A 13,261-nucleotide genomic window follows, 5' to 3' on the forward strand; every position below is an offset into this window, starting at 1 on the left:
GTTCACCGCCTGCTTTCCCAGCGCGCTCCAGCGAGGACCCTTTATCGATAGGCCCAGGTTCGAAAATTTTTGGGAAAGCCGGCGACGGGTCGACGGGCATTGGGCCCATCAAGGAAGCAAGGAAAGGCCGGTGCTCTCACTTCTACCACCGCTACTATCATCACAGGCGCCGACTCCAATCCAGCCACCACGACGCCGTGGTCAAAGTCGCCCGCCATGGCCCCCGGAAAGAAGAACCTCAAGGCGACCAAAAAATTCGAGAAGAAGCACCTCAAGGGCGTCCTCGACAAGAGAAAGGCCGACGCCAAAATCAAGCAGCGCTACCAGGTTCAGGACCAGAAGAAGGCCCGGCGCGCAAAGGACGCAGAATTTTTGAAGGGCTCCAAGGACGGCGAAAATGGCGAGGCGCCCAAGAAGCCCAATGGCGCCAAGGGCAAGAAGTCCGCCGAGATGAGCGTCGACGACTTCTTCTCCGGCGGCTTCGAGGACATCATTGCCGACAAGCCCTCCGCCACGGCCAAGCTCGGCAAGCGGAAGCGCAGCGACCCCAAGAAGGACGCCGACGATGCCAGCGACTCGGGCGATTCCATTGGAGCGCAGCCGATACTCGCCAGCGATAGCGAGGACGATGGGGACGACGCCAAGGACGACCACGGCATGAGCAAAAAGGCCATGGACGACCTCGCCGAGAAGGACCCCGAGTTCTACAAGTTCCTCAAGGAGAACGACCCTGATGCGCTCGACTTTGACGACAACGCGGACCTGGCTGAGGTGGACGAGCTCAGCGCGGGCGAGGAGTCGGCAGAGGAGGAGGAGCAGCCCAAGAAGAAGCGGAAGAAGGCCAAGACGGCCGCCGCGGAGGACGAGCCCGCGCAGGCCAACGAGCTGACCCGCGCGACTGTCGCCTCGTGGCGGAAGGCCATGGTGGAGAAGCAGTCCCTCCGAGCTGCCAGGCAAGTCGTGCTTGCCTTCCGCGTCGCCGCCCATCTCAACGAAGAGGACGAGGAGGATGCGCCGCAGCGATGGATTATCAACAGCCCCGAAGTCTTCAACGACGTTCTCGTCCTGGCGCTCAAGGAGATCCCCGTGGTTATGAACCACCATCTCCCCGTCAAGGAGTCCACGGCGGGCAAGGTTTACGTGCAGACCGAGACCAAGAAATTCAGGACGCTCTCACTGCTGCTCAAGTCGTACACGTCCTCCATCATGCACCTCCTCAGCACGCTCTCCGACGACAGGACGCTCAAGCTGACGCTGTCGTCCATTACTCCCATTCTGCCCTACCTGCTGTCCTTCAAGAAGCTCGTCAGGGCGCTCGCCAAGGCGGTCGTCAACTTCTGGGCGCAGCCCGCCAGCAGCGAGACGACCAAAATCACAGCCTTCCTCGTCCTGCGGCGACTTGTTGTCATAGGCGACAAGGGGATCCGCGAGACCGTCCTCAAGGCCACGTATCAGGGCCTTGTCCAGGGCTGTCGCGTAACCAACCACAACACCATCCAGGGCATCAATCTGATGAAGAACTCGGCCGCTGAGCTCTGGGGCATCGACCCGGCCGTCGGCTATACCACCGCCTTCACCTTCATCCGGCAGCTCGCCATCCACCTGCGCAACAGCATCGTTCACAACAAGAACGACTCATTCCGCATGGTCTACAACTGGCAGTTCACCCACTCGCTCGACTTTTGGTCCTGCGTGCTCGCCGAGCACTGCAGCCCGCTCAAGGAGGCCGAGGCCGGCAAGGAGAGCCAGCTCAAGCTCCTCATCTACCCGCTCGTCCAGGTGACCCTCGGCGCCACGCGCCTCATCCCCACCTCCCTGTACTTTCCCCTCCGCTTCCATCTCGTCCGTTCCCTACTCCGCACCTCGCGCGCTACGGGCACCTACATCCCGCTCGCCTCGCCGCTGCTCGAGGTTCTCTCCTCGGCCGAGATGAAGAAGCCGCCCAAGGCCACCACCCTCAAGGCCTTTGACTTCTCCGTCGCCTACAAGGCGCCCAAGTCATACCTGCGCACGCGCGTCTACCAGGACGGCGTTGGCGAGCAGATCGTCGAGCTGCTCAGCGAGTACATGCTCCTGTGGAGCACCTCCATCGCCTTCCCCGAGCTGGCCCTCCCCGTCGTCATCCAGCTCAAGCGCTGGGTCAAGCAGGCCCGCTCCAAGTCCCAGGGCAACCGCAACGCGAAGCTCGTCTCTCAGCTCGTCCTCCTCGTGCAGAAGCTCGAGGCCAACGCAAAGTTCATCGAGGAGCGCCGCGCAAAGGTTGACTTTGCTCCGAGGGACCGCGCTCAGGTCGACGCCTTCCTGCGCGACTTTGACGTGGCCAAGACTCCGCTCGGTGCCTACGTCGTCGGCCAGCGCAAGGCTAGGGCTGAGAGGGCAAAGATGCTCGAGGACGCGCGCAAAGACGATGACAAGAAGAGGCGGGAGGAGGAGATGGCGTATGGCGCGCAGGATGATAGCGATGACGAGATGGACGTGAATCTCGACGGCGAGGAGGAAGAGGCGGACAGCGACGAAGACGAGGATGACGAGGGGTCCGAGGATGATGAGTAGATAGGTGTATCGATACGCGTTGTTACATTATTCACCGCAGACACGGGAATCCGCCTACGAAGCAGTCAATATCGACATCAAATGCTTTCCTACTCTTTGGTCTCTGGGAAACCCCTAGATACTTGCGACGCGGCGGCTACGTCACGACTGCAGGCAATTGATTCAATCAAGATGTCGGCACGTGTTGCGACGTGTCATTGCCGTCCCATGCCTGCGTACCAAAAGTGGCTGGCGCGAGGAACGGAGGCAGGGCGCGGACGCAGAGAGAACGTCGTGTAGACTACCATTACGAGACTTTTCTTGCTGTGTGGATATATATACTTCGTATATGTATCACTACTCTTAAATCAGGCTAAATTAGGGTCACTGTGTCATCAATAATGAAAAAGAAATGTTCTATTACTGTATAATACACATGCTAGAATGAAAATGATTATTCCGTGCTAGCACTTGAACAATTTTTTGCTCATTGAGGCAGTGGGCGGCTTCTTTTTGCTGTTTTCGTTGGTTTCGTGATGTTTGCGTTGATGTGGTTGAGGTTGATCGTGAGAAGCGCACGTGCCGGTAGAGTATGGCTACCCTATAGCTCCAAGTGACCCAGTGGATAGACAAGGTCAAGGAGCACATAATATGATTGATTTTGACCAGCTTTTATGGTTGGTGTTGGTCATTCCGTCGTTCGAGCGCATCATCTTTAACCATATGGTGGGTGGGTGGTGATGTGCTGACTTACACCACACAAGGGACCACCAGGCTAACGGACAGGGCAAAAATCTTTTGTCATGAACAAGGGAAAAAGTAATCTTTGACCTCTATTCTTTCCTATTTCTCATCTTCCCCTTCTTCTCACATCATCTGTCGTGCGTTTTGTCGCGTGGCGTTGGTGTGAGTTCTCATCTCAACGCCCAGTTAATGGAGCGGGGCCAACTCCACGTTCCCGCCACCCCAGCCAGGCCCGAACCACTATGACTTGTAAGGTTGCAGATAAAGCATTGCGTCAGATGATAATCCGTCATTACCATGCTTGATTGGATTTTGTCGTTGCTGGCGTTCCTCGCCTCGCTCGCCTTGCTACCGTGACTGTCGTTGCCGTCCTTACCGCTGTGCCCGTCGTACCTGCCGTACCTGCCGTACCTGTCGTGCCTGTCGTGCCTGTCGTTGCTGCCGTTACTGCCGCTACTGTCAATACATGTACTGCTCACGGACAGCTGCGCAGCCGAGCCCGGCTGGGTGGTGCTCATAGTTTGGAGCGCAGTACGGTGTGCCCAGGATGTGAACATGAAGAAGTGATGAAGCACTTAAAGTCGGCCGGACGAGAAGCCTGCTGCGATCCGAGGACTCAGTCTCTCATGACCCTGCTTGTTCCTCGGTGTGCGCAGATCGCAGAGGCACTATAATAGCGCAAGACGAACCTACACCGGTTTCACCGAGCCGCCAAGGCGCCGAAGGCGGGATCGACGAGAAGCGCAGTAACGCGTCAGATTACGGACCAGGCGACGGACGAACCACGCCTGGCCTCGTCCCGCGTGACACGATCGCGTCCCGTACGTAAGAACTCGGCCAGGAGGATCAATGTGCTAAGGCCAACTGACGCAGAACTACGTAGCTTTAACGATACTAAGGCATCGCTCACGAAGTACACGTATCGCGTTTTGGTCTTTATCGCGCGAGACCGCCCGCTCTTCTTGGACTTTGATGCCTCTGGATCGGGATATAGCGCATAGGTCTGCTAAGTCAAACCGGACGCCCTCGCTAAGCTATACGTCGACGGTGAGATCAGGTTCTACCCGCCGCGGACCGCGATAGAGCCGATCGCTTTTTTATCGCGGACCCTCTCCGACGTGGAGACGAGGTATCGGTCTATAGAGCTCGAAATGGCCGGATATATATGGAGATTGTCAAAGGCCGCCTGGTGGCTTAAGGCCACGGACGTGCCTATAGTCATCTGCTTTACGGATCACCACTCTTGTCGATAATGACTATAAGGCGTAAGAATTTAGAGAAGCGAACTAGACGTCAATAAGTAAGAAGGAGAAAGGAAGGAGAGGAGGGTAAAAAAGAGGAGGGGGCTAGAGAGTAAGGCGAGGGGACCGACTAGAGTTAAAGTAGACCCGGCTGCCTGGTAAGAGGATGCCCTGATCTCTGACCATCGCTTACGCCGCGTCGCCATCGTTCCATCTCATTACTGGCCCACTACTATAATTCTTGAGAGATTCTTACTATTAAAGTCGGTAAAGGGGAGCCAAGGCGATGAGATACGCCAATACCATAGAATTAATTACATTGTACTTGGTGCATGTGATCAATGTAACGCAGCGACTACATGCACTCACGAAGCACTTCATAGGTACGAAATACTTTATCGGTGCAGTATGGCCTGCACAACACATTTGAGACATAGGATATACGTTCATAATATCATAATTACTATGTATGCTCGTCATATGTACTGTATGCATGCTTGTATGTGTCACAAAGCCTCATGCTCCAACGCCAATCAAACGCCCATGACCCATGCTCGCTCCATGTGCAAAGAGTGCATGCGTTCTTTTCAAATATGCCGAGTTGACGCAACCGGCGCGGCTCCCCGAGACAGCCCACCTGCGCGAAGAACCGACAAAGGCCTGCGTGACCCCGCGCTTCGTCCTTGAAACCTCCTCCCTTTCCGCCTCCGTCCGTGGTGTTCCCGACTCGAACGCTGACGGTTCAAGCGCCGCCGCGCGCCACCAACGCACCGAGGGGAAGAGGGAAAACGCCCCGTCGTCGTTCGTTCGTCGCCGTTCGTCGCCGTTGGTCGTTACACAGGGGCCGCGGGGGCGAGCGCAAGCATCTTTGCGGCCCCCTCACACCCTCTCGCGCCGGTAGCAGTCGGCGAGCATGCGCTTGCGCCCGACCTTGCGGCTGCGGGCGCTGTACTCGTCGTTGTTCTCGACCTTGACGGGGTCGATGTGCTCGGGCGCCTCGTTGATGAGGCGCGCCACCTCGCGGACCTGGCCGATCTTCCAACCACGCAGCACCATCAGGCACGTGGCGGCGGCGACGAACATGAAGCCGGTGAAGAGCTGGGTGCCCAGGTAGCTGCCGGTGCCGGCGACAATCTGCAGCGCGATGGGCTCGCTGAACAGGCAGGGCAGCATGATGGTCAGCCACACCAAGCTCAGGGCCGAGGGGACGTGCTTGAGGCCGACGACCTCGGCGGTGACGGGGCCGATGGTGGTCCAAAAGGTGCCGGCGACGGCGCCGCAGATGATGGCGAAGAAGATGAGCACCCCGTAGACCTTTGCGTTGACCCAGATGACCAGGGAGAAGACGCCGGCCAGCAGCGTCATGAGCGCCGACATGTTGATGCGCCCGGTGCGGTCGCTGAAGTAGCCGACAAAGGGCCGGCCGACGCCTTGGCCGAGGTTGAAGAAGGCGCTGATGAGGGCGGCCTCCGAGGCGCCGAGGCCAATCTCGTTTGCGTAGTTGGCGAGGCTGAAGATGAGGACCACGTAGCCCAGCATGCTGAACCAGCCAAAGGCGAGCAGCAGCAGGAACTCGGGGCGGCGGAAGAGCGAGGTGTCAAAGGCGAGCTGGCTGGAGCCGATGATCTTGTTGCGGTCACGCACGAGCAGGGTGCAGGTGGTGTTGACGACGAAGGCGAGGACGCCGAGGATGCGAAACGCCCACTCGATGCCGAGGTTGCGGATCATGGCGCCGGCGGCGAAGGAGTAGAGCAGGCCGCCCATGCCGGAGCCGGCGGCGGAGAAGCCGTTGGCGAGGGAGCGGCGGGTGCTGAACCACTGGGGCACGATGCCGACCGAGGGGGTGAAGAGGAAGCCCATGCCGAGGCCGAAGAGCACGCCCTGGGTGAGGAAGAGGTGCCAGATGCGGGTGGCGAGGCTGGCGCAGATGAGCGAGGCCGTCTCCATGACGACGCCGGCCAGCATGGTGGGCTTGGTGCCGAACTCGCGCGTGCAGACGGTGGCGAGCGGCGAGCACAGCAGCGCGCAGCTGATGCTGAGGGAGCCGACGAAGGCGTAGTCGAGGGGCGTCGCGCCGGGGAAGGAGTCGGTGGCGAGGTAGTGCGCGAGGAAGACGCCGTACGACGAGTTGAGGCCCCAGGTGTGCGCGTTGATGGTGGCGACGCAGGCGGTGCACACCCAGCCGTAGCCGCCGTTGGGAGGCGGCGGCGGGTTGTTGTTGTTTTGAGGGTTGCTACCATCATCGTCCCCGTTGGCGGTGCCGTCGACGGCCCGCATGACCGACGGTTCGTGGAAGCCGTCGTTGTCGTCGTTGTTGTCGTTGACCGGCCGGGCGTCGAGGGTCACGTCGACATCGCCCCCCTTCTTCTCATCGTCCGCCTCACCACCATCACCAGCTCTGGCTCGGCCGGCACCGTACTGGCCACTGTGCTTTTCCACGGCCGCGGCCGGACCATCGTCGGGGGGACTCGTCTGGTTGCTGCCGGGGGCATGGCCGCCGTGATGGCCCGGTGCCGGTGCCGGGGCCGGTGCCGGCTTGTCGTCGCCCGTCGGCGTGTTGGACTCCATGTCCGCGGCAAGAGGGTGCAAAGTATACAAACGTATATACTATAATGCACGTGGCGGGGGGGAAAGTCGAGTTCTTTCTGGCTCTAACCTTTCCTTCTCTCCAATCGATCTCGGGAGTCGAGCCGCAAGAAGGTGGTGACGGTCCTCTCCACGACTCAACTGGACCTCCGAACCGCCCCCGGTCCCTCACATGCACTCAACTCAAGCTCACTCACCCCTCCTGCCTGCCGCCTGAGCGATAGCAAGCAAGCAAGCAAACAAAGACTCGCCACTTTTCCCCGTTCACTCAGGCAAAGTGGCGGAGAAAACGGTTCGCAACGCGGGGGTGAATGTATGTATGTTGGTTACGCAAAAACGATGCGATACGAGAGAACCAACCGAGGGGGGCCGATTTTTCTCGTCGTCGTCGACGACAACGTCAAAAGAACAGATAAAGACGGGGACAACTATCAGGAACGAGAGAAGGGCGGGCAGAAGAAGACCGAGAGTTTTTAATAAAAAACACCAAGTCTCTAGGCCGGCATTTTTTTTTTCTACGGTTACTACATACGTATTGCAAACGACGGCGCGTGCGCCCTCTTTCCACCTTGCCTGTTTACCTCGTTTAGCCCGTGACAAAGAAGACGGGTCGGAGAAAAAGCGACCGACCAGACTCCACGCGTGCAGCAAAGCGCCCAGGATGATTCACGGGAATGGCCCTCGGCGGTCCGACTCCGCTGCCTCTCAGAGAAGGGAAGGGGAAGGGGGAGGGGGTTTGTGGATTCCGAGCCACTTTTTCCCATGTCCCCCTTCTCTCTGAGCGTTCGGTCTGTCTGCGGGCGCCCTCTCGCTCTTTCGTCTGGACTCGGAGCCGTCTATCACCGTGCCGCGGCCCCCCAAAGGAGGGCGCCCAAGCGCCAATGGAAGGGCCTGTCCCGAAAACGGGTTGGTTACTCGCCGTGGGGCCCACGGGAATAGCCCGGTGGGATGGAGCTCGGGGTTGAGTATGCTGCTCTGTCCATGTGGCGGCGGGCGTTGGCGTTGGCGGTGGAGGAGGGATCTAAGTTGCATGTGGATGGATGGACCATAAGTACTTTACTTTGTAACCCTTGCCAAACGCGCAGCACTGATGTCTGGTCTGGTGTGCGGCGGCGGCAACAGCCCTCTCGTCGGCGCTCGGGTTCGGCAGTGCTTCAGGCAACGAAACGCGGGGTAGGAGAGGAAGGTTATGTCAACTGTCACTGTGTTTGTTGGGCCGAGTGCCCGGCCGGCCGATGACTTGAGTTGGCCGCCCCATGATGTCTTCAATCCGGTCCTCGACGCAGCGATACTGCGCCGCCTGCTTCCGGCAGCATTGGAGCTGGGGCAATGCTTCGCAAAGTACCCTGTCCAGTGCAGGGTCTGTCAGGGAGGAGAAAAGGGGGGAAAGGGCCCTGGAATCAACGATAAGCAAAAGAACACTTCTACTACCGCCAGGAATTCAAAAGTTGAGGGCAAACTTTCTCCCCCCCGAGTGGCACCGCCGCTGCCGCCGGGTCGCCGCAGTCGGAGAAAAGCGGGTCTCCACCGTCGCGGCTCGGCCGAAAGGTTTTCTTTTCTTTTTCCTTCGTTTTTGGCAGGTTTGCTTGATGTTGTTGTGATTGATCCGTCCAACACCGTGTATGTCTGTCAACCTCAGCAACAATTGACATCGGTCGACGTGAGGATTGAGCAGCCATTTAACCAAATGTGAAAAAACAAAGATGTTTTTTTTTAAACAAAAATTTCTTGGATGAATGGAATCAAGCAAAATGGTAATGCCCGTTCCTCGGCGTAGGCCGCGATTGACGGCGGCATGTAGCCTCTGCAGCGGCGGGCCTATTGATCCTGCAAGCACGGCGCCGCCCGTCACGTCCCTGCCGTGCCTCGCGGCCCTCCTCCATTCAGAGGCCACCCTGTGCCGCACGCCACCCCCAAATGCCGCTGCAGCATGTATGTACGTATGTCCTTTGTTTTTCTCCGGCGGCTTCCAGCGGGCGTTGTCGTGGTACCCCTGGCACCTGGCCTGACGAAAGTGGATCGCGGAGCGCCACGATTCACGTCATGATGCCAGAGACATGGAACGGTTCGGGATAGTAGGTAGTAGTAGTGGTGGTGGAGGCCCGTTCGCACGTCTAGACGATAGAAAGGCGGAAGCCGAGACGAAGAAAAAAGAAACAAAATGGGAAATGACCACACAACAGCACTTGCGACAAAATGTCCGTCTACGTCCGATCCGAGAGAGAGATCAAAAATTGTGTGGCCGCCACGCTGCATTTACGAAGAACGCGGCGGCGGCGAAGAACAGCACGGGGCCGGCAGGCCTCTTGCGAGATGACGCATCGCGTCGGTTCGGTGCGCGCCGACGTGAGACCCGGGCCCGGACCCCGGGCCCCAGTTCGTCCGTCCGTCTGTCTCATACTAAGAACCATCAATCCCGAGATTTGAAGAAAACGAAGAAAACGAAGATGAAGAACGCATGGGCAGAGCCCACATCACCTAGGTCCAGACCGGGATCAGACCACATGCAGACCGATGAAGCGCCCGGAAGCATCATCTCCGGTCCTTTCTCATTTCCACTGCGACACATGTGATGAAGAAGGAAGAAGAAAGAGCCACACGTGTTCATGTGAACGAATACGCACTGACGCGATTCGGCGTGATGGACATGCCCGCGGTGAATTCACTCGGACCCGAGGCGTGGACGCGGGGATTCGACATTTGACCCAGACAGACCGCCGCTCCCGAAGAAGAGGTTGTCGTTGTCGTTGCTGCTGCTGCTGTTGCTCTTGTTGTTACTGTTCATGTTGCTGTTACAGTAAGTCCAGTACTGTACTGTATTGCTGTTGCCCGACATGTACTACTAACTAACGTTAGTGAACACTTTCAAAGCGGCCACGCGGAAGTGAGGTCGGCAAATAGCAAGGCCTCAACTAGATGTTGAGGTGCACTGTATACATGAGACGGCGCGTCAACATATGTAAACACCAAAACCCAACTCCCAACATTCTCGTGCCCAGCCTCGAGAAAGTAATAAAAGTGCACGGACGACCGTCTGGTGGACCATATTGTGTCCGACATTCATCGTACACTACTTACTTCCAGAACTTTACGGACAGAGAAAGACGACACGGCCCAGATCGGTGCAACTCCATGTTGCCAACGCGCCATAGCAGATGTTAGTAGCCGTCAGTTTAGCCTTGCCGACCGCATGTCCGTCCGGTAGAAATCTCGCCTCAGCACGTGGCGCAGTCACCGCGCGTGTGCGGAGCGAGCACGCACGCGTCAACTGCGAGATGCACGGCCCGGGGACTGTCAATGTCATGTAGGCTGTGCTTCTTCATGTTGGCCTCATGCAGACCACAAGGCGTGGTGATGTGTGTGAATCGATCGTATCCGGGTGATTTGAAAGACCTCTTCATGTTGGCTGCAGCTCCAGTTCAAGTTAGCTTCAATTCACTCAGTGTCCATCAATGGCGTCCCCTGCGCCTTGGTTCCGACTGAAGTTGCCCTCTATTCGAAACCAACACAACTTCTTGCTGTCTGTGCCATGTTACAGTGCTAAACACAGCACAACACAACACAACACCACAGTCGCGTTCGGTTGGCCCAATCTGTTGGTGTTGGGAACTCGCTCGCTCATCGGCCAATGGCCTCCCCACGATCGATTTTAAATCGTCCATTATATCCCCCAGCCACCTCAGCCTGCCGCAGACCCTGCCTGGGCTGTCAGGTCCCGATCCTTCGGGACGGTGCGGCGCACCCAATCGACCCCGTCAGGACGGGCAACCAAGTGCACTTTTGTAAGTACCGAGCAGATGCAGCTTGCTGTTGAGAATCCATGTCCATAGCCGCACATATGACGAGTCTCGAGGCGACAGCACCCTTCCTTCCCCCCCAACGCATGTTTCACCGCGTCCGTCGGACCACAAATAGAAATCCATCAGAAATCTCATCATTAGTTATTGGCTACGTACGGATCATATACGTTACCGCCCCTACCATCCCAAGGCTGTTTCCCTCCAGCCCCTCCCCCTGGTCGACCTTGGGGAGTGAGTGTTGGGCAGACGCATCAAGGCCAAGCCAACCGATGTGCGGCGGCAACAGGACACGGCCTTGTTTCCACGTCGGTCAGGTTGGTGCGTGTACCATACAGTAGTTCCGTCCGTCCCCCGGCATAGGTATCATTTCAAGGGGCGCTCCCCTGTTTATTTGTCCAAGACTCATTACTCAGCGCGGCGCAAACAATTCAACGACACAAGACGACACAGCAACACACGTTGTGGGGAGGGGCGCAATGTTTGCTCCCGCCCCCTCATCATGCCTGCTCGCGATCCGTCTTGATGCCGCGGCGCTCACGGCCCTTGTCGGACCAGGGGAAGTGGAAGACGGGGACCTGGAAAAACGAGTTGCTGTGAAAGGGAGGGGGGGCCACAGCGTTAGCGCACGCGGGTCTAATATGAAAAAGTTTACGGGATGGGTTTTCCCGCGCGTAGAGGTTTGCTTTTGCTTACCTGCTGTCCTGGATGCCGGCGAGGGCATTGTACCACGCCAGGAATGCGGCGAGAAAGCCAAAGAAACCACCCGTCTTCTGCAGGCCGAGGGCGGCCGTCTTGTTGCCCATGTCGAGAGCGTACTGCTCCGTGGCGAGGAAGAGGAAGGCGAGATCCAGGGTCAGGAAGAGCAGGAAGAAGGCGACGGTCGAGCGCAGCGTGCAGAGCAGCAGCATGGTCGTGAAGATGAACCAGCCGGTGAGGAAGAAGCCGATGGGGCTGCCCGTGTTGCCCGAGTAGGGCCCGGTGGGCGCCGTGATGCCCCAGTTGGGCGTCAAGAGGATGGCGTACGAGATCCAGAAGCCGCCGTACGAGGAGAGGGCCGTGGCGCCGAAGGTGTTACCGCAGGCCATTTCCCTGTCGCCCATCTCAGTTAGCAACTCGCGCACACACACACACATAAACACAAACATGTACACCATCTTACGCGCAGAGAAATGCGCGGTCCCCTCCCAAAAAGCAGGCGAAGCAAAGTTGGCAGACAGAACAACACTCACCACATGCCGGCTAGCAGCTGGACGAAGCCGCCGTAGCCAAAGGCCAGGGGCACGACGACATTGGGCGCCGAGACGCCGCGCGCGTGCATGTTGATGGCGGACAGGACAAACGTGGTGAGCGCAAAGGCGCACAGGCCGAGGGGCGCGGGATTGGCGAGCTTGCGGTGCTCGTAGGGCTTCCAGACGCCCGGGTTGAGGGTGCCGGCATCGGCCTGGGCGAATCCGGACGTCATCTGGGAGTAGTCGTGGTGGTGATGGCGGTGGACGTGGTCTGCACCGTTGGAGGCGAACTGGGCCTTTTCAGCGTCGTTGGCCGTCGGGGGCATGACGGCGACGGGCTCGGTCGACATGATGGGAGTAGTATATAAGTTTTTAAACTGTGTGCTATCGTGCGCGCGCGCTCGAGGAGTAGTAGCGTCCGGAGCCTGGAATGCGGGTCGGGGATGCCGGGGGGCGTCCGTCCAGGTTCAATCGGGGGAGGGGCGTGTGTGGTGTGATGTGATGGTGGTGAGAGCGGGAGGAGGGCAATTATGCGTGCTGGCTTGGTGACCCGGTGGGTATTATCTGTGACGGGAGCGAGCACCGGGCGGATCGAGACGGCCGAGGGCCAGCAACGCAAGAGGGCCGGGTAGGTAGGTGATGAGGGGAGGATGTCACAGAAGGATGATGAGGACAAGAACACCTGGGGGGTAGGGAGCAGCAGAGCGGAGAAGGGGGGGGGAGGAGGGGGAGGAGGAGGAAGAGGAGGGAAGGATGGGACGTTTATAAGTAGGGTCGGGCAAGTTGAGGCCGAGCTGGGTTGTATGTACGAAAGTAGGTGGTGCTACAGCACAGCAGGCAAGCTCTCACTTCCACTCACAGGCACATGTACAGTACCACTCGGCCAGAGCCCAGAGCAGCATTTCTCATTATTTTAGCATTGGCGGGCCATTGGGGGGAGGGGGGTACGAGTACGGGGTGCCGCCGGGGCCCTGCAGGGACGACTCAGATGGGGTCCGTCATGGACCAGCAGCTATGGGGACCTCCCTCGTCACGAGACAGCCGGGGGGGTGGAGGGGGTCCCAGGAACGGAGACTGGTGAGAGCATGTTGAAGGGGGGGGGGGACAGACAGACCGACGATGGACGACG

At 58.5% G+C, this 13,261-nt stretch overlaps 3 protein-coding genes across 3 annotated transcripts; 1 reads left to right on the forward strand and 2 right to left on the reverse strand.

The window, feature by feature from the left end:
- The first annotated feature begins 88 nt into the window (after nucleotides 1–88).
- On the forward strand, nucleotides 89–2,572 carry NOC2 (Nucleolar Complex 2 protein). The gene has a single exon (XM_047990703.1). The coding sequence runs from the start codon at nucleotides 217–219 to the stop codon at nucleotides 2,551–2,553; it is 2,337 nt and encodes a 778-aa protein (XP_047846712.1). The 5' UTR covers nucleotides 89–216; the 3' UTR covers nucleotides 2,554–2,572.
- A 2,429-nt stretch (nucleotides 2,573–5,001) lies between these two features.
- Nucleotides 5,002–8,157, reverse strand: JDV02_009065 (uncharacterized protein). Its single transcript, XM_047990704.1, has one exon. It carries the CDS (start codon nucleotides 7,083–7,085, stop codon nucleotides 5,397–5,399), a length of 1,689 nt encoding a protein of 562 aa, XP_047846713.1. The 5' UTR covers nucleotides 7,086–8,157; the 3' UTR covers nucleotides 5,002–5,396.
- A 2,867-nt stretch (nucleotides 8,158–11,024) lies between these two features.
- On the reverse strand, nucleotides 11,025–12,957 carry mug86 (Meiotically up-regulated protein 86 protein). The gene is made up of 3 exons (XM_047990705.1): nucleotides 12,133–12,957; nucleotides 11,597–11,992; nucleotides 11,025–11,494 (listed from the first exon to the last, which is right to left on the reverse strand). The coding sequence occupies exons 1-3, from the start codon at nucleotides 12,480–12,482 to the stop codon at nucleotides 11,401–11,403; spliced, it is 840 nt and encodes a 279-aa protein (XP_047846714.1). The 5' UTR covers nucleotides 12,483–12,957; the 3' UTR covers nucleotides 11,025–11,400.
- Nucleotides 12,958–13,261: the final 304 nt, after the last annotated feature.

Source organism: Purpureocillium takamizusanense, chromosome 9 (genome assembly GCF_022605165.1).
Source record: "Purpureocillium takamizusanense chromosome 9, complete sequence".
NCBI lineage: Eukaryota > Fungi > Ascomycota > Sordariomycetes > Hypocreales > Ophiocordycipitaceae > Purpureocillium > Purpureocillium takamizusanense.